General features: G+C 35.1%; 1 protein-coding gene across 1 annotated transcript in view; it reads right to left on the bottom strand.

Moving 5' to 3' along the window:
- The window catches only part of LOC150056267 (sodium channel protein type 1 subunit alpha), a 110,775-nt gene that overhangs the window by 62,550 nt on the left and 26,757 nt on the right, over positions 1–21,468 (bottom strand). Inside the window, exons 2-5 of the mRNA XM_090342715.1 lie at positions 18,982–19,083; positions 15,602–15,709; positions 12,834–12,894; positions 4,890–5,202 (exon numbers count right to left, since the gene is read on the bottom strand). Of these exons, the coding sequence (XP_090198841.1) occupies positions 4,890–5,153 (264 nt within the window). The 5' untranslated portion in view covers positions 5,154–5,202; positions 12,834–12,894; positions 15,602–15,709; positions 18,982–19,083. The remainder of the gene's footprint in view (positions 1–4,889; positions 5,203–12,833; positions 12,895–15,601; positions 15,710–18,981; positions 19,084–21,468) is intronic.

Genomic DNA, 21,468 nt, shown 5'->3' with positions numbered 1-21,468 from the left:
TCAAGAGGATATTTCTTTCCATGGTACTAATGAGTCATCTGTAATTTTAAGAACATGCAAAGGGAGAGATTTTCTGTAAAAAGAGTAGGTGAAAAATTTGAATGTATAGCCAAATGGCATAACATAACACAGGCTATGAAAAGAAACTGTGAAAAAGAAAAGAAAGAAAAGAAAAAAGCCAAACAAGAGGAAGATGTCTTCACTAATGAAAGGGAGCTTTTTTTTTTTTTATAAAAGTGATGAAGGAAAAAGAATTTAACTTGCAAACATGTTATGAAGAACCACATGGATTATCCTGCAATTGTTCCTGATAGCACCTTTACTTTCCCTTAGCCCCTACCTTGAACTTCTCAAGGCTTAAAGCATATGTAGAATCCCTAAAGCTTTCATGTGCAAAAACATTCACTAGAAGGTTTCTACTATTCTTGTAATTATTGTTACTGATGATGGCACAAACTAGCAAGTTTGGTAGAATGGTTGAATGTTACATAATTTGCACATCTGAAACTAGAACAAAGAGGATAAAAATATGTAGACATATATCATCAGAAAATAAACCATTATGGACATTCCTATAAGTTCCCTGACACTGCCAAAGAAGAAATGGGACTTCCCTGTGTGGTGCCATTTGTATTCATGTAAGTTTCTTCCCTGAAAGTGTACAATTGTGTGTTGGGAGCCAAGTGTGGGGTCAGGCTGGCCCATGAATCTGCATCACTTGAGTAAGATAATCACACAAAAAATGAGCTGTCATGTTTGACACCTTGCCTATGAACTTTGAGCTATATCGTTGGTATTGTGAATCACTTTCTGCTGAGAATCGATTACCATTAAGTACAAATGTATTATTGCTTTATCACTCTCTGCTAAGGCTTGATTATCAATGTCACACCTGACAGTTTCTTGTTCTGTAGAGACTATATAAGACCAGAACGGGAAATAAATGGGAGCTGAGGTCTTAAGCCTATGGCCTTAGGCTGTAGTCTTGGGCTGTAGCCCTCCTGACCCCATCTGTTACTTGTCTTTTTTCTTTTCTTTTCTTTTCTCATCCTCATCCCCTATATTAGGCATCCTGCCTTGCTGCCAGCTGTCTCTGGCAATTGTGCACCTTTTCATATCATGGAAAGAATGTGTTCTATAGCCATTTTTAGTCGGTCCTACTAGATGAATGATTATCTCTTTTCTGAACTCATACTGATATTTAATTTCCATGAGAAGGGAGATTTTTATGTGGTAATTAGAAATGCCTAAGCTCTAAATGCCATCGCACTATTTGTAAGGAAATGCAAAGACTTGGAAAAAAGCATATTAAGTGAAGTAAGCCAGACCCAAAGGAACACAGGCGCAACAGTTTCCCTCATCTGCAATAACTAGTACACATCTAAAACTCTCCTAGCAGTGGATTACAGTAGTTCAAACCGTAGATACAGAAGGCCATATAAGATGAGCCAAATTAATGGACCTGCAGGACATGGAAACAAGAGCTTAATTATGAGTGACTGTTATTCTTAATGTATTGTTTTTCTCTCTTCTCTTGTGTTGCCCTTTGGTTAATCTCATATTGTTACAGTATCCCACTTTGTTACCTGGTATATTATATAGATGTTTACTTGTTTATTTGAAATAAGAAGAGAGAAATGAGGGAAGGGGGTAGGGAAAGGGAAATGGGGACAAAATCACAAGAAGGAATATCAATGTGTGAGAAGTAATGCACCTTCTATCTGGTGAATATAACCGTAACCCCTCTATACATTGAAATTTAAAAAAATTATAAGAAAAAAAGAAATGCTAAAGCTCTACCTTCCTTGGTGGATCCCAGATATTATTGAAGTCCAGTCGAGGAACTTCTATTTTCTTATCTTGCTGCTTTGCAATGATACAAAGCTTAATTGTCTGGGATATAACTCCTCCCTTTTGGTCTCCCTATCCTATAGAATTGCAAGCCAAAGAATTTTTATACATCATAAATTTCCCAGTCTCAGGTATTGTGGTATAATCACATGAAGGAACTAACAAAGTCAGCTTGCTTTATTTATGTTATACATAGTTAAGAAAAAATCACATGCTTTTATCATGATACAATGACACTTCACAGTGAGATTGTTCAAAGGATATTGAACTTTAAAAACTGAAATGTTAAACTGAAATACATTTGTACAACTACCTAACAATAATAAATATAAAATTTAAAAATAAAAAGCTTTTAAAAAGAGAAAAAATGATACAGAATCTATTGCATTGTACTTTAGCTTCTGAGAAGTTACTGGCCTAACTGATGTCTTCCTGTCCAACTTGCTTACAAAATAAACACTCAAGTATTAGATATAATGGGAAATTACAACCTAAGAAGTGTTTTATAGACCCTGTAGTTCTGGCAAGGGTAGTGTGTGTGTGTGTGTGTGTGTGTGTGTGTGTGTGTGTGTGTGTGTGTGTTTGCTCTAACTTTATCCAGGGAAAACTCATTAGCAATTCTTCAACCCTAAAACAAATTATAAGAGAATATCTAAGATTACAAAGATAGTACATAAGAATTTACATAAACTTTTACAACATGAAATTTTTATAGGGAGATGCAAAACGTATGGCCCAATTTTTGTTATGTCTTAATAGTTTTTTTTATGAATTTTAGTCCTATGAAAAGTTTTATTTGCATTTATTATGTTAAATTGCCTTACATTTGAAAATTTGTTTGATGTCAGCTCAATATGAAATTAAAGGATGTGGCTTACCTTAGGGAAAACTTTCTGATAACAGTATTTCTCTTATCAGGTTGTTCTACTTGTGGAATGTATTTTGTCCCAAAATGTCAGAATGTTTTTCCTTCCTCACACAATGTGCATTTGAAGATAAGGATGGAGGATGTTAGAAGAAAGTTTAGATGAGAGCCTCACAAAATTTATCTGGCTGTGAAGTGATTCCATCAGAGTTGGTCTTGCACAAAATACTTAAAAACTTAACATTTTTGTTTCCCATGTGAATTTCTGTCATTTGTTATATACAACTAATTATAATCCAATCTCGGACTGTATTAGGAAGGAACTTCCTCTTAAGAAACTTTTTATCAGCCTAAAAGCTCTTTAAATTAAAAGATGGATAGGATGATCTGGTTCTTCAGAAGAGTTACTGCCCTTGACATGCATTAGTTTGGTCTCTCCTGACACATTTATTTATAGTCTTACAAGTGAGGATGCAGCATAGGAGCTTGGATGCTAGATTTTTATCTCTGTATGTTGGAGGGCTAGACTATTATTGGCTTGTATGCCTTTTAGATGATTCTTCCTTAGAATGGAGGCAAAGGTGCTGAGGGCAGTGAAAGGTCTGGTAGAGATGAAAATTTTATCATAAGAGCAGACTCTGAATACAATTGAGGTGTCCTATGGCCAGAAATAACGTAATATAGTCTATGATATGAATAAATTTTATATATAACACATCATCAGAGATTTTAATGCCAATAATGACATAATTTAAGTGAACTGAAATCTTTAAATAATTGATGCACATCAGCATTTTCATATTCTTTATGAAGATAAAACCTACTTAGGTCACTTAGTTTGAGCTTTCACATTTCAGATATCATATTAAAGGAGTGTTCATAGAACTGAGTTAATAATAAAGGGCAGTTTTTTCTCTTAATATATGAGAAATTGGTGGCAGTTCCATGACAGATTATCTCTTAACAAGTAAGATTTGACAAGGAAGTATTTAAAAATCAAAGTTAATTAAAATTAATTAAAGATAATAAAGTGAATGGAAAATGATTCTTTGTTCCTCTTCTATGAATTGACAAAATGTTTTTTTTAAAAAATGGAAAGTGTGTTGCACTTAAATTGTCAATATCCTGAAAAGTAAGAACAAACAAGTCATCTCTTTGAGGCTTTCACATATGGAGTGATTCACAAAACAATTTTACTTAATTCCACATAATAACATTGCTAGGATTTTTCATGCCCTATGTTTGTGTAGGATAGGTTTTACTGCTAGTCCTTGCATGCATGCAAGGATATACAAGAATAGACTAGCAGTAACAATCCTTAAAATTTCAAGGGATATGTTAAGAGCCATGTCTAATGTAAATATTTGTTTCCTAATATTCCAGAAAGAACTCACAGATTTCTTGGGTCTGGTGAGAAATTTAATAAATTATTGTGAATTAACTGAAGTAATACATTTAAAACAATATCAACACAATAACATTGTTTAATTTTATATTTCTCTGTGCTTCTATTTCCGAAATCATACTGATAATAAAAGCCCATGGGCTTAATAGAAGCAATATTCATTGCATGCTGATGCAGAAAATGAATGCATTAAAATATCATTTATAGATCCTGAAGAATAGTACATTTTTGTTAATTCTACCAATGTCAATGTATTTCTACCAAAAGTTTGAATAGTTTTGCAATGGTAGTGTGGGTCATTATTTTCCATGTGGGAAAATGTTTCTTCTGGAAATTAAATGGTATGTTATTTATGGAATGATAAAGAAATCAGAAACTCTTATAGTATCAAAGCTTTGTCCCATAAAATAAGAACTAATACTGTTTAAATCTGAGGAATCCCAACATTAAGGTGCAAACATTTGCATCAAATTGCATAGTAATGCAAGTTGTATGTAATCTGTAGGAGAAAGGTTTTAATTTGTTAAGTTAGCTGCCTACAACTTGCATTAACATTTTTAGGTCTTTATCATGATACATTTGGGGCAGCCCCATCTGTTATAATGAAACCAATTTACTTCTCATGTATATTCATGAACTCCCACAAATGTATCACATTTCTTAAACAGAAGGATACTTAAGACATTGTGCAGAATTTGATTATAACAGTCCAATGTATGCAGTCAGCAAGTAGCAGCAAAATATGCCTGATTAAGAAAAACCACTCACTTTCTTATTGATATAGAATGGGTCCAGGTCCTCCAGGGGCTCTGACACCATCTCTGGAGGAATGTCTCCATAAATAAATGGAAGGTTCTTTCCAGCTTCCAAGTCACTGTTTGGCTTTGGACCATTTTCATCATCATCTTTTTTATCTGCTTTGGGATTCTTAGCCTTTTCTTCTGCAATGCGTCTTTCAATAGTTGCGAGAGATTCTCTGGTGAAGAAGTTAAAGCTGTCAGGTCCTGGTGGTACAAGCACTGTTTGCTCCATCTTGTCATCCTGCACATTTTAATTACCATTTACTCTGCATATGAGGTTCCTGAAAAAGAATGCAGATACATGTGAGAAAGAGAAAATTAAGAGATGTAAGCATCTATAAATACTTGTCAGCAAAGATGAACTAGAGGATTTAACTTTTCCTTTTCACTTCCAAGTAAAATGGACATTCTAAATACAAATTTCTGACTAATGTGTTTTCTACATTGAATTTTGTTAAACTTCCCATGTGTGTTGACTCTTGGGCTTTATGGATACAGGAGCTGTACTATGTGTTTAAGAAGCACCTACTTAAGATACCAAGTCATTTATGGGCCATTCTCTCTGAGCCCCACCAAGATGATGGTGACATGTGTTCTTTAAGACTTAGGGCAGCTCAATCAAATAAATGAGAATTAAATGGAAATGAATTGTCTCTGAGAGGACATAAACCCAACTCTGATGATCTCACAATTGAGTCTTGTCTGAGTTGGATAGAATGGTTTGCTGCAGACAGACTGAAGGACCAAAAAGTCATTGCTGTCCTAATTGTACTTTTAAGATAGTCTGTGTGTGATCTGAGACAAATAGAATTATTTTCTGTGGTGGGATTGGCCTCCCCAACACGTAAAGAAAATAATAGTCCAAGTTTGGATAAATGACATTTATATGAATATGAATGAGAGTAATCTGAAAACAATTTACTAAATTGGAGAAGGAATGACAAATAGTTGTTGGTTTGGGAGATAGTAGGACTCTCTGATTTCAAGGAAAAACGACTCAAAAGAAGATAATGCACATACTCAGTAGGAATTGATATACTTTTTTTCACTAAAGCACTAATTATATTCTTGCTAATTCTTTCACTAATGACATTTTTTGCTACTTCTGTACTCTATCAGTGCTACCCCAAACTCTCATCTCCATCTAGCAGAATCATAACTGACCTGCCGTCAAAGGCCAATCCCAGACTTCTCTAAGTATATTTAATATGGGCTCAAATTTCACAGCTATGTTTATGCCAAAACTTCTCAGAGCCTGAGGCCTGATGGAGCACAAGTTTTATTTGGATATCACATTAACTCATTAAGATCATCATAGCTTTGTCCTACATGAACGACAATAATAAAATTGCAAACACATTTATTTGTGAGGTGTCACATAGGAGTCTCAGATTTAAATGAAGGAGGATCCCACTGTGGTATGGTTTATGTCTGTATTTTTCAGTGGAAAAGGGGGAGACTCTAAATCTAAATTTGTACCTCCAATAGGACTGGAAGAATAGGCTGGTCTGTAAAGCTACAAAAAATATATTTTCTATAAAATCTCTAGTTCCCCAATTAGGCATCAGGACAGAATTGTCATTTAGTTATTTGTAAATGTAAAAGTTTAGGGATAACAAGTATACACACACGTATATATAATAACAAAAATTTAATGTTAACCCTCCATAGAACCCTATTATTGTAAGACACAACACTTACTTGTTTCCCATACATTTTTCTAGGTAGATAACCTGCCTATACTAGACAAGAGTATGTATTTTCATACTTACTCCATGTTAGACACATATACAAGTAAGAACAGTGCATACAAACTGTTATGGATTCTGTATTTGACACTTAAAATAAATTTTAGATTTTATTCCATCTCAGTTTTTATAGATTGGAATTGTTCTTTTGATAGACTGCATAGTTTTTCATTTTTCCTTTAACATATGCCCTCTAATAAACACAGTCATGATATAGAAAAAAGGGAACACACACACATATATGCACATGCACACATATTAACAGAACAGAAAAGAGAGCCTAAAAGTACACCCAACTGATCTCCAGAAACGAGACAGTACAGAGCAATAAAAAAGCAAATATTTTCAATAAGTATTGCCAGAACAACATCTACACCCAAAAGTAAGCACCAATTTATGTATAGACATATCATGCACAAACAAACATTAACTCAAAATTGGACAGAGATACAAAAGTAAAATGAAAAACTATAAAATTTCCAAAAGCTGACACAAGAAAACCCTTAGCTATACTTTCAGATTGCTGGAACTTCTTATTTGTAACACCAAAGACTTGATCTGTAGAAGACTTGATAAGCTGACTTTTAAATTTCTGCTCTATGAAACACAATGCCAAGAGTTTGCAGAGATGAGATATACTGGGAAAATATCTCTTAAGAAGATGTACTTAATAATGGACTCTTTCAAAGTTAACAATAAGTAAATGAATAAAAAATGACCGAAAATGTCATGGATGGATATTAAAACAAAAAAGTACATACCAAAGGCATGTAAACACATGAAAATATTAGCTACATTGCATTCTGCTAGTGAAATAAAAATTCAAAGAGGATGAATTACTCCTGCATGCCTATTAGATTGCCGAAGTTTAGTGTGTAGTGTTAGTAGCTCATACTTGTAAGCCTTACTCAGAAGGCAGAGATCTGAAGACTGGATTTCAAAGCCAGCACAGGCAGGAATGTCAGTGAGACTCTTATTTCCAATCAATTACCAAAAATCTGCAAATGGAGCTATGTCTTAAAAGCAGTAGAGCAGAAAAAGCACCCCAGGCCCAAAGTCTCAACCCCAGAGCTGTCACACACACAAAAAAGAGAAATGATAAAAGTTCACAAGATTAAATGCTCACAAGGACATAAAGTGCCAGCAGTATTCATTCATAGACTGTTAGATAAGTGCTATAGCTACTTGGAAGATAATCTGACAATTTCTTAGAAAGCTAAATAGACTCAACATATGATCCAGAAGTTACACAGTTTTATATTTAACCTAAAGAAGTTGAAAACATATGTCCATAAAAATCCTACACATACGACGTGTAGAGTCCTACACATGTGTGCAGAAGGTTTACGTTCATAATTTCTAAAACTTGGATGTAACGAAGACATTTTCCCAAAATAGTAAATGGGTAAACAAATGGGGATACATCCAGACAGTAAGATACTTCTTTTTAGCACTATATGTGCATTATCAAACCCACGTAAAGACACTGAAAAGCTTTAAGTGGCCATTACTTGGTACAAAAAGTCATCTGAAGAGGAGGCAGGGAAGACAGAGACAGAGAGCAAAAACAACAAGCCTCTCACCTAAAAGCTATGACCTACATGAACACTGATAGTTCATGCCTGTAATCCTAGCTATTCAGGAGATTGAGATCTGGGGCTTACAGTTCAAAGCCCACCTGAGCAGAAAAATCCCCAGGAGACTCTTATCTCCAATTCACTACTCATTCTACTTTTATAATGGCAATGAACTTATTAATGCATTCATTAATGTGATTAGAATATTCAAGTTAAAAATTTTAACAACCTTAAATTTTCATTCCACTGTGGACTATGTTTGAAAAAAAAAGTTTATATACCTAACACATTTCTTGTACATTTGTGTATTTCTAGGATGTTTTTCATAACATTTTAGAAACAAAATTAGAAAGTACAATTTCATTCAGTCATTAGTGATTTCATTGATCTAATTCCAAAGCCGACTCCATCCAGGGCTCATGATTTTGTATTACTCTGCGTAAAACATGGTCTATATTTACTGAAAAGCTAATGAATCATGTGATTTAAACACTTGATGTTTAACTAAAATGCAACATGAATTGCATTCTTAGGGTTTGCAATAGAAAAATAAGTAACAATTCAATTTTTATTTAATAAAATTCAAAAGTTACTGGAAATCTTTGTGTATGTGTTACTAATGAATAAAATACTTAAATTCCATCAAAAGAGTTTATTTAGGATATAAGCTCACTATGACAACATATTTCTGGTAGTATTCAATGAACACACAAAAAAGAGGGGGGATGTAGGGGCCGGGAGTTTGGCCTAGTGGTTAAAGTGCTTGCCTAGCATGCATGAAGACCTGGGTTCAATTCCTCGGTACCACATATAGAAAAAAGCCGGAAGTGGTGCTGAGGCTCAAGTGGTAGAGCTCCAGCATTGAGAAAGTCCAAGGATAGTGCTCATGCCCTGAGCTCAAGCCCAGACTGGCAAAAAAAAAAAGAGGGGGGATGTAGACACATTAAGAAAACAGTGTCTGTAATCTACTTAATCTAATGGCTTGTATAAATGACCTAGAGAAAAGTCATATTCAAATATGGTTATAATAGAAATAATACTATATTGAATTTTGTTTCACTTTAAGTGATGATAAATTTTATTTGGTAAAATAATCCTGGGGTTTCATCTTTTGGTCAATTGCTATTTCCAGGTTATGCTTTTTATTATACCTTCAATTATTTCTTGAAACCCTGTCAACCACTCATCCATGAAATGGGATGAGGCACAGGTTTACCTGATGCTTTGACAGAATGAAATGTTGACATACATGTCCTAGACTTGGATTAGGAACTGTAGACATTATAAAATTCATCCTGTGGTAGTATGATAAAGAAAAATATAGATTTATATGCACTCTACATACATATATTCATTACTATTTCAAGCATGTTACAAAATCTTTATTATTTCTAGCATTTTGGTAGAATGATATTCAAAACTGTTTAAAGTCAACACCTTTTCTTTCTTAGTAGAATCTTAAGTGCATCATAGATTGGATGTTAGCAGAAGAGAGAGTTACAAGCATAAGCAATGAGTCTCTAGGTAGAGAAGAGGATGGAGGTATCTGAGGGTGGGAGTACAATTCCAGAGGGGATAGGTGTGAGGCTGCATCATAACCTTAGAAGGCCTCAGGCTTGCCAAACCCTCTTAAATACAAGTGACAGATCTAATGTATTTTAAGGTGCAAAATGGACAACTCACTGTCTTGTATTCAGTTGTGGTCGATGTCCAACCAGCAAATGATGTCCAGTAAATGGCTGGACATCAACCATAACTGAATATACATAACAATGTTGCACTTATTAAAAGGTCACACTTCTAGAAAGGACTTTTTTCCACCCTTGTCTGTTGGATCTAGTGACTTTCTGTGGTCAATGGAATGTGAAGAAAACCTAGTCCTGAGTCAGAAAAGCTACGACTGCAACCTTGAGACTCCACACAGGCTCTTGTCCTTGCCCTTGTGCTCTGAGAACATCAGGGGTCACCTGGAGCTACTTCGTCAACCTAGATCTCAGAATAAGAGGTCTTGGGAAAAGACACTAGAGTCAGCTGATAGCTAGCTGCTCATGGGTATGCAAATGATGGCAGTAGTATGTAATTTTGACCCAATGGTCTTATTTGTAAGTGTAGGCTATAATGGTTAGACTAACAACTGATTGAACAAAAAAAGATTTTTATGTCTTCTCTCCTGAACACCGATTTTGACTGAAATTTAGACATGCTGTTATTTAGCAAGCTCTGACTATAGTTCTTTCTGGAGAACATTATTATCTTAGGATACTTTTTTTCCTTACATTGAATATATGACTAAGGACCGGGCTCCAATAGGCCAAGCTGCAGGATCATGGTTCAAACCCAGCCGGAGAAGACAAAACCATGAGATTTTATATTCAATTAACTAGCAAAAAGCTAGAAACAATGGCTTAGTTCAAGTGGTGGAATGCCAATCCTAGTGAAAAAGCCAAGCAATCACTTGAGTTCCTGAATCCCAGTCCCATCTCGTTCTCTCTCTCTCTCCCTCCCTCTCCCTCTCCCTCTCCCTCTCCCTCCCCTCCCTCTCTCTGTCTCCCTCTGTCTCTCTCTGTCTCCCTCTCTCTCTCACACACACACACACACACATACAGAGTAGTACCAATGATATTGTATAGTGTGAAATTCAGAATCAGTTCAGATTATGATGTTGAAATAATTTCAAGGACAAATATAGTGATGCATTGTCTCTAACCCTAGTCTTCGGGAGGTGAAGGCAGAGGGATCATAAATCCAGCTAGCACTCCATACTAAAAGTCTATCAAAAATAAAAGTGAAATGCAAACAGCAAATAATCCAACTAACAGACAAAAACCTCAGAATAATTAAGGGAGTTCCTTTAAACTGTTGTGATTAGTTTATATCAAGCATATAACAACGTCTTCAATTATAAACAAACTATTAGCTACGCTTTTTTAGTAAGTCTTCCATGTTAGAAAATAGGTCATTTTATTCTGGTGAGTAAATGATCTGCTCACAGAGATTTGAGAGAATGCAGTGAATAGAGGTGTTCACTTTGTGATTGCATTGGTGCTTGCTGATTTTGAGGTAACATGACAAGCAATAGAAGCCTCCTGTGTGCTTCTCAGTATGCTAAGCTGGAAACAAGGAAGGCAGTGCCTTCCTGCTTTTACCTTACCATATGCAACTCGTCTATGCTAAGTTTTGAACAAAACAATTACATGGAGAAGAGACACGCAAATGTGTCCCCTGTTCCCATTCTTCCATTACACTGTGTAAAGCATTGCAAATCCAGTCTATTTTATTTGAAAACTAGTGACTAGAAGGAACTTAAAAAAAAAACACACAACAAGATAGAGGCTGAATGCTTTTCTCTGAAGCAATGCAGATCATTTTTGTCCATGGTACTGGCAGAGGTAGGGATTAAATGGCTATAAGTAGCAAACCCAAAAGATTCTGCTGGAATCAGCAGTTGTCTTCTTATTACTATGAGACAATAATGCAAGAGGGAAAAGAACCAAAAAAAGAAACAAAACAAAACAAAAACAAGCTTACTTGGTTTAAATCCATTGGAAGAGAATAGAGGTCAGCTTTAGCATTTAGCACAAAATGCTGAAGGAAAATGAATCTACTCTTTGCAGATACCTACCATGCTGAACCTTTCACTGAAACAAGGCAATATTTTCAATTAATATGTACATCTTTGGAGGCTTATGGCATCATAAAACTGTATATATTCTTTTGGCGGGATCTTTATGAATCAACTGGGTATCCATGTTCTTAACTCAGTTATTTAATTATCCTCCTTTTTTTCTTCTTCTTCTTCTTCTTCTTCTTCTTCTTCTTCTTCTTCTTCTTCTTCTTCTTCTTCTTCTTCTTCTTCTTCTTCTTCTTCCTCTTCTTCTTCCTCTTCTTCTTCTTCTTCTTCTTCTTCTTCTTCTTCTTCTTCTTCTTCTTCTTCTTCTTTTTCTTCTTCTTCTTCTTCTTCTTCTTCTTCTTCTTCTTCTTCTTCTTCTTCTTCTTCTTCTTCTTCTTCTTCTTCTTCTTCTTCTCCTTCTTCCTTCACTTTTGACTCTTGTGAATATTACCACAAGGTGTGAAATAGTTCAAGGGATACTCTTGGGGGATTACAGCCAGAAGAAATTTTTCTTTTAAGATTTTGATTATTTTCATTATCTCTAAGTAGTTTTTAAAGGGATTTGTCATTTAACAAAGCAGTTCATAAATACCATGTGTCTTGATTTGTGCCACCCATTTCTTCATTGTCATTCATCCCTTCCACCTCACCTCTTCCCCCACTTTCTTAATTTGGTGGAATATACTTGAATTTGTTACTACATTCTCTCCCCTTCTTCTCTTCATTTGTCTTCTTCCCTCTTCTTGACATGAAACAAAAAATATTGTCCCTTGGATAATTCAAGCAGCCACTCTGAGCCTTCAATAGTCTCTAAAGTAAGAGAATGTACTTTGATGATTCTAAAGAGTGCTCACCACTTCAAGGTTCTATCCAACTTCATCCAATTTATCTTCTGAAGAACAGTATACAGAAATAATGCAACCAAAACAGTAAAGAGACCAGAGCTTGTTTCTCTAGATTTCTGGTGTAACACTTACCCCTCCAGAAGAATGTGGATGTGGCATAGCACATGAGATGTTCCAGAGTACAGCTATATTTCTGCTGGAAAGAGGGATCTATTTTTAGAATAAACTTAGTTTTGCATTGCTTTTCTTAATCTAAGAAAATTTTTCAAGAAACATCTTATCACAAACTACAAAGAGCATAGGTGATGTCTGAAGATTCATTAGAGAACCCAGGGGCAACTAGGAGAAAAAAAATAGATCTACAAGGGCAAGAAAGGGGTCTAAGAGTAGAGAAAAAAAGAATGTGACTCACAGACCAACTGCTCTGGGCAATAAATATCTGGTATACCTTACCTTATCACAATGATTTAAAGGAAAAAAGAAACTCCTTCAGTTATGAGAACTTGAGACTGCAAGTGTCATGACTACAAAGATCCCCTTTGTAAAAGACAGTGTATATTGAGTATTCTAGTCAAAGAAATAATTGTGCATAATTATTGCTATAAATTGTTTTTCCAAGAAGAATCATCTGGTATGGGAGAATCTGAAAGAACTTGGAGAAAATAGGGCATGAAGGCTGAGGACATTTCCTCATTCAAAAGTTCATTGTATTGATTTTCTCTGCATGCTATTTATCATTTATGATTTAAAATTATACTCAATTCATTACATAAAATTTGACTTAAATTATCCTCACTGTAAAATGTTCAGTCACTTGTATCTCTGAGCTAATCCTTTGGGGATTGTCATAGTTTGAGTACCCACCAGCTAACTGCCAAATACAAGGTGAACATTGCCTGGTGCCCAGCCCATCTGTCAAAGCAGATGTGATCTTGAACCAAGTCATTTTCTTCCTGGATTTACAACATCTTGCATAGGCCATAGATTTTGTCCATTCTGAAAATATTAGTGGAATTTGCAACATCTATGGGATACTGGACAGGTGTGTAAAGACTGTGGAGTTGGTTCATACAGGAGAGTACTTTGAAGAGTCCTGGTAAGTATCTGAATTCCTCTTATGAAATAGACTATGAAACCCATATCAAGTTTTAAGCTAAGGGAACTTGCAAGCTTGGTGATTTAGGTGTATCTGATTTTAATGGATTCATATATTTTAATCCTGGAGTAGTGGAGGAAAAGAAATTAAACATTGTAGCATGATAAAGGAAAATGCAAACTTTTTCAGCTCCACAAGTGAAGGTGTGTGTGTGTGTGTGTGTGTGTGTTGTGTGTGTGTGTGTGTAGTGAGAATATATTGCAACTTTATCCTGAGTTATCAGCACTCAACTATTTTTAAATCACTTGCATCCATAGTTTCATGTAGAATGATTTTTCCTAAACTAGATGCACATTTTGATGCTCATTCTCATTAGATTCTTTCAAATATATTAAATAAACATGCAAAGGGACAGGACATAAAGTTCAAAGCATGTCATACATTCTTTTGACTTAACCAATCTTGTGGGTCCAATACCTTTTATAAATGTGTCTTTGATTAAGAGCTGGAAAAGATCTAGTTATAGCAAAAATTCCTCAAGAAAACAGCACATCCATTTTAGATTTATTCCTGTCCTCAATTTGTTGCCTTACATTTCCTTACTGCTTAGAAAAAAATATTATAGCAAGGTATAGCTGAAATTGTGGAGTTGTATGCTTTGTTAAAACATGGCAAATAATTTAAACACTAGTATCATGTTCAATAAAAGCCTACATTAAATTATTTTACCTGTGCTTAAATTTCCAAATATATTTCACTTACAAACCCACCCTCATCCCCAATAAGTTCCCCAAACCACTAAGCTCAGCATCGCTTGTTTTAGACCAAGTTAGAATAGAAGATGGCTTGACTGGTTGTGAAAACTGCTTAATTGATAGACTATTAATGAATGAATAGGCTCTCGCTGGACTAGTAGATTTGAGGCAGAGAGATCAAAGCCAGCTACATGCCACAGAGAACATTGCTAAAAATTGTTATGCTCACTTAAGAATTATGAATAGGATTTCTGGGGAAAAATCAACCAAATTTTAATTTTAAATAAACAATAGATTTGAAAGAAAATATGTTCACACCCAAAATAGTGTTTGGAGTTTATTTGAAATACACATTTAGCTTCATATCCTGAATTAATACTTGCCAAATCTGGCAGCTCTGAAAAAGGATTTCTCTTCTAAATAATTCTTCAAATTCAATTAATTAGCATTTATTCTTTTTATTAAGGCAGTTCACTGTGCATGTGTATGGAAATATCAGTGATGCACTTTCACATTACAGGTGTATGGTAACAAGAAAATAAAAAAAAGTTGTGGCCGGGAGTTTGGCCTAGTATTAGAGTGCTTGTCTAGCATGCACAAAGACCCAGGTTTGATTCCTCAGTACCACATACATAGAAAAAAGCTGGAAGTGGTGCTGAGGCTCAAGTGGTAGAGCTCTGGCCTTGAGAAAGTCCAAGGACAGTGCTCAGAACCTGAGCTCAAGCCCAGGACTGGCAAAAAAAAAAAGAAAAGAAAAAAGTTGTGAGTTATTCCATACATTAGTGTAAGAAATTTAAAGAGATTGTCTACTCAGTGCTCAAACAATACGTTCATCTATTTCAGGGTAGTTACCATATGACTATTTCATAATAACATATTGTAAATCTTAAATGTACACAATAAAGGTCATTTTTAAAAAAGAACAGGAATATCAGCATGCTGGCTTGCGTCGACATTCCTAGCTATGTGAGTTACAGTTTGAGGCCAGCATATACACCCAAGTTCTCAAGACTTCATCTCAATCCTTGGCTGAGGACAGTGGTACACACCTGTTTTCCAGTAATGTGGGAAGCACAAGGTCTGGGTGACAGCAATCAGGAATGCACCAGTAGGAGGACCAAAGACCAGGTTGGCCTGGGTACAATATGAGATTTTACCTGGAAAATAACCAAGGCAAAACAGTGGCTGGAGACTTGACTCAAGTTGTAGGGCACCTTCCTACCCAGTACAAGGCCCTGAGTTCAATCTCCCAAACAGGAAGACATTATGAGACAGCCAGTATAATGTAGTAGTATCACATTACATTTATTCTAGTAATTACCTTGAAAACGAAACTCTCATTTGGAAAGTGCTGGTATGATCGCTGTATTTTCAAATGTAGATTATGGTAAATATTGGAATCAATGACAATCAAATTTCACAAATTGTGGAGAGAATTCAGTAAACTGGTAAATTAATCTAATTCATTTTATATTTTAATTTTATAAGACATATTTTTCTCTAGAGATTGAGTAGTTGTAGTTATTGAATTCAAAAGGTAAATAAAATTATTTCACACTTATAATAGAGAAATGTTGTTATTTATAAATGGTAAAATGTGTATGTGGAGCTGGGGTGTCCATGAGTGTATTATGGTCTCTCAAGGTCTGCGTTGTCTTTCCAACTGGGAGAGATGGATTTCTACTGAAACAGGAAATATAGAATGGAATGCCTGTGATGTGATGTAATGTTGGATAAACAAAATTCCTGCATTTAATTTTCTCTGTCCCATATCTCATGGAGTAAGGGAAACATACATGAGAAGAGAACACCTATGTGTCATAACAATTCATTTTTTTCTTCCTTGACTTCTTTCTTTCTTTCTTTCTTTCTTTCTTTCTTTCTTTCTTTCTTTCTTTCTTTCTCTCTCTCTCTCTCTCTCTCTCTCTCTCTCTCTCTCTCTCTTTCTTTCTTTCCTTCTTTCTTTTTGGTGGTGGCGGTTTTGAACTTGAATTTAGGATCTTTTACTTGCTAAGTTGGTGCTCCACCACTTGAGCCACACCTCCAACCTGGCTTTTTTGCTGGTCATTTCATGTTTTGGTTTTTAGTTTTTTATTTATTACTTTTATTATTTTAAGAAGTTGTACAAAGGAGTTGCCATTTAACAAAGCAATTTATGTATACAAGGTATCTTTACAAATGCCACTCCTTTCAACATTTGGAGATGAATTCCAGTGAATTTTTTTCTGCCTAGGCTAGTCTCCAGCACCTGTCTTCCAGAAACTAGGATGATAGACTTAAAAACACTAGTCTTAGTCTTAAGAAACTAGGATGATAGACTTGAATAATTGATACAAAGTTATGACAATCTGCTGGTAATTATGCTCCTTATAATTTGCATATAATTTAAGAACAGCATTTCTAGGTGAAATATGGAGGAATTTCCTTCCCTCTGTTTGTTTTATAGAGCATTTAAAAATTTACATTCCTGCTAAAACTCACTTAACCCACACTACATTTTGAAATACTCCTTAGATTTCTTGGCTCAAGAGCCATAACAACTGTTTATTAAAAAGATGAATGACTGATAAATGGATTTAGGAACATATGTTGAAGTTACCTGAATCTGGAGATCAAATGAGTCATTAATATATTTTGTTAAAATGACTAAATCTTGTTAAATCTTTCAGGGCATATTTGAGAAAAGGGAGAATGTGTACAATAAACCAATGTCTCAGTATGTACAAAAACATTGCTTATATTAATTTTCATCAGAAATATCCAATAAGGTTTTGAAAAGCCAACTCGACATGATTTCAACCTCTATCCTTGTCAGATTTTATTCTTTATTAATGGAATGTGAGATTCTCAACAAAGATCTGGCTAGTGCATCTTTCAACATCAGTGCCTCTTCTCCTTTGTTGATTCCATGACTCCATATTGATTCAGTGTGCCCTGTGTACAGAAGGTCATTGAGACCACTAATGATACAAGGATGCACTGACAGTCAGCACATCCACAGAAAGTGCTTTAAATTATGTAGATGTGAATTGAAAACCTAGAAAATTTGAAGATAAAAGTAATTATAGTTTCCCCTTTAATAACAGAAGTGATGCAAAAGGTGAAAGGGTAAACAGGAGTTCTTTAACAGAAGTCAGGCCATAAGTCCCTTCCCTATCCACTACAGAAACACATCTCTCATCTCCAGCACTCAGCGGACATAGTTTAACAATTTCCCCATCAAATATAATGAACATGTTACATTTTCCCATCTTTACAAACTCCTTATTGGTTAACCAAGGAAAACACCCAGGAGAATGATACATAATCAACAGGCTCCTTGGTTCCTCCAAAACTATTGAGTGGATGAATAATTGTTCATTATAATCGATTTAAAGAAAACCCTGAAATATCATCTAAATCTCCAAATCTAATATTTTATATTATCCTTCAATTCATTTACATCACTAAATCAAAATGTTTCAAAAATTTCATTTTTTGTTATCCTTAAATAGTTGTACAAAGAGGTTTCAATTTAACAAGTCAGTTTATTAGTTCCATGCATTCTTGATCAACACCAAGCCTTCCATTATTCTCCTTCATTTCTCCCAACTCCGCCCATTACTTCAATTTTTTCTAGTTCCATTTCATGTGCGCGCGCGCGCGCACACACACACACACACACACACACACACACACACACACACTGAATATTATGACTGCATTTGTCTACCTTTTCTTTCTTGTTAGTCTACGCCCTTCTTCTTGATATTTCCTCTCTCCTGGCTGACAGTACAAGTTCTAGTTTCCTGGTATATTCTTTTTTTTTAACCATTAATTGTAAAGAGGAGGTATACCACTGGAATTCTCCCCAGCATATACCATACTTTAGTTAATACACCTGTGTATATAAACATGTGAGTATGTATGTGTTTGCATATATATTTACTTTAAAAAACTTTTTATTGTCAGGGTGATGTATAGAGGGGTTAGAGTTACATTAGTTAGGAATGAGTACATTACTTCTTAAACACTGATATACCTTCCTATGTTTTTCTTCCACTTTTCTTTCCCCACTTCCCAAGTTGTAAAGTTCATTTCCAACATATTGTGTTATGAATATTGTTGTTACTTTGGTTCACCCTTTGTCAATTGTCTCATTTGGTTTTTCCCCTGCCCCTTTCTGATTCAAATAATCAAATAAATGAGCATATATTTATAATTTAATATAACTTCTACTTACTAGACAAAACATTCATCCTGTGCCTCTGAGTCTGATTTACTTCACTAAATTTTCTTATCACTTTTCCAAGATTTGTATTTTTTAAATCCCACAGTTTCCTCTGAGGTTTCAAATCACTATTACTTTCTACTTCAATGACTAGCATGTTATTTAACCAAGTCTTCATGAAGCAGTTACAAATATATGAAGAAGAGCTACACAGTTGACTTATGCTGTGCACAGTTTTGCAGTAGTGCAAATGCCATGTGGAGATGCAGAGAGGCTGGAAATAAAATGTATTTCCTTCAGGAGCAGCATTCTTCCTTTCAGCTGACACAGAAAAAGATATTTTCTTTTTGAAAGGAGATATAACTTTCCCAACACTAACTCTGTTAAGCATTGCATCTAAGGAAAGACACATCAATTTTCAGAGAAATTGGAGATAGTTGTAGCAATTTCATATATATTTCTAGTCTTTCTACTTAGGCAAAGCAAAGGATCCCTACAAAAAAGACTTGGATGCTACTGAATTGAATTAGGAAACTCTAGATACATTTAATGTTTCCATTGTTCAGTTTTCAGGTTGGTATTCAGCTTAGAATCAGGACTAGGGGTACATCAAGGGTTAAGTGGCACAGGCAGAGCCTGCTCACTGAGCTTTAGAGTGGCTATAGCTATATAGCTGCCTCTTATCTTTGCAGGCATTACTCAGCTTTTTGGAAGCTGCTCTGTCTTGAGGGCTGTGGAGCAAGTCAAGACCCTTTCAAGGGCTGCCTAATTCCTTTTTCTTTTCTGCCAGAGTGGGAGGTAGAGGAGATAACCTAGTCACTGAGGAAAACATCATCAAGCAATGCCTATCAACAAAAACTTCCTGTGTCATTAAATACAAACATCATCATTCCATGAGACATGTGAACGTTGCCATACCCTGCTCTCTAAAGGGCTTTGAATGAATAACTTAATGAGTCCATTAAGATTGAATTAACTTTTAGTAGCTGCATAGTGCACAGAACAAGAAAGACCCTAGCATTATATTTCTGTTACCTTATTGTCATGTGCTTGCTATTGCTGAATCAAAGGAACTCAAGCACAGAGCAAGAAAATAAAAGTTTATAGCTTTATTTTTAAAAGTTTCCTCCTTTGTATGGAATCTGAGAAAGTAATGTTAATTTTTCATCAAGAGAAGACTTCTTTTGGAAAGTAAAATAACATGGCATGCTTTATTTTGTTGTTGTTCATCTAACACTGAACTTTGAAGATATAAACCACTGCATTCATAAATGTTATCAGCAGTACTTTTGATGATAAGTAGTTGAAGGTCCAGCTTGAAGACGGTATGCCAAAAAAAATGAATATGGCCCACAAGTTATCCTCAGATATTTGTCTTTGCAATTAGACTGGAAGACAATAAACGGGTAAGTTTTCACAACCTATTTTTTTGTTAATGTAATTTTATTGTCAGGGTAATAGAAAAATATTCTACACAAACATTAAGAGAAAGTTTCACTATAGGGATTGTGAGTCAATTTATCTATAAAAGTATTAGTTTGGCTATTAGAGATGTATCCAAGATTTAATTAATTACAAAATCAGGAATATTTCTGAGCTGGAGATTCATTTTCTAAATCATTAAAGTTGTATAAGTAGACAACTGAATTTGTAGTGTCTGGATTCAAAATTTGGCTGTAGTCTTTGATGAAATATCTTGCCGAATTCCCCTATTCTTAATACATTTACATGTCCACCCAGTCCTTTTATGCCATTCAACACTTCTAGCTCTTTCCCTTGTCCTTGGCTTGGTAGATTGAACATTGACTACTGAAAAACTTACTTGAGCCAGAAGGGCCCTCTCTCTGGACACTTTATAAATGGGAGTAAGAATAGGTGCATCAGAATGTCGTGGGAACATACATCCTGAGTGATCTAGAGTTGAGACTGGGGATGACAGATTTGGTAGTGAGCTAGCTGAGAACACCAGGGTAAACAGCAAAAGAGGGAGAGAAGCCGAACTAAAGAGCAATCATGCAAACATGAGTGAGGTATTTTGATTTTGATGCTGACTTCTCAGTTCCAGCTCAGTTCTTTATGCCTTAACACTAGTTTTGCTATTGAGCTCTCCAACTGTATTACGACAACCAATAACCCATTTTATAGTTTGAAGGTGCTTTTATTCCTTAAAAACAAGTGTTCTAGGGCCGAGAGTTTGGCCTAGTGGTAGAGTGCTTGCCTAGCATGCACGAAGACACGGGTTCGACTCCTTGGTACCCCACATACATAACAAAAAGCCGGAAGTGGCGCTGAGACTCAAGTGGTAGAGTGCTAGCCTTGAGAAAGTCCAAGGACAGTGCTCAGGCCCTGAGCTCAAGCCCAGGACTGGAAAAAAAAAAAAACAAAAAACAAAACAAAACAAAAAAATGTGTTCTTTGGCAAGCATAGTATATGAATATATTTCACACATAAGAGATATAAAATTTTATTTTGACTGACTGCCTTATAAAGAATAAAATGGGAGTTTAGCCAGGTAAAATATTATAGTGTGATTAGTCCTGGTGAAGTGGTTTAAGATTTGAAGATGGCTCTAATGTTTCACAGTTCAACTCTTACTCCAAAACTAGAAATTCAGTAGGCAGACATTTCATTTAGAAGTTTTATAATCACACATATATCACTGAAAAATTGTGTCATTTGGTATTTTTACAAAAGTAGGTTTAAAAA

The sequence above is a fragment of the Megascapheus bottae genome, chromosome 12, assembly GCF_031878675.1.
Source record: "Megascapheus bottae isolate mThoBot1 chromosome 12, mThoBot2.hap1, whole genome shotgun sequence".
In the NCBI taxonomy this organism is placed as follows: Eukaryota; Metazoa; Chordata; class Mammalia; order Rodentia; family Geomyidae; genus Megascapheus; species Megascapheus bottae.
This window is presented reverse-complemented; position numbering and strand designations above follow the sequence as displayed.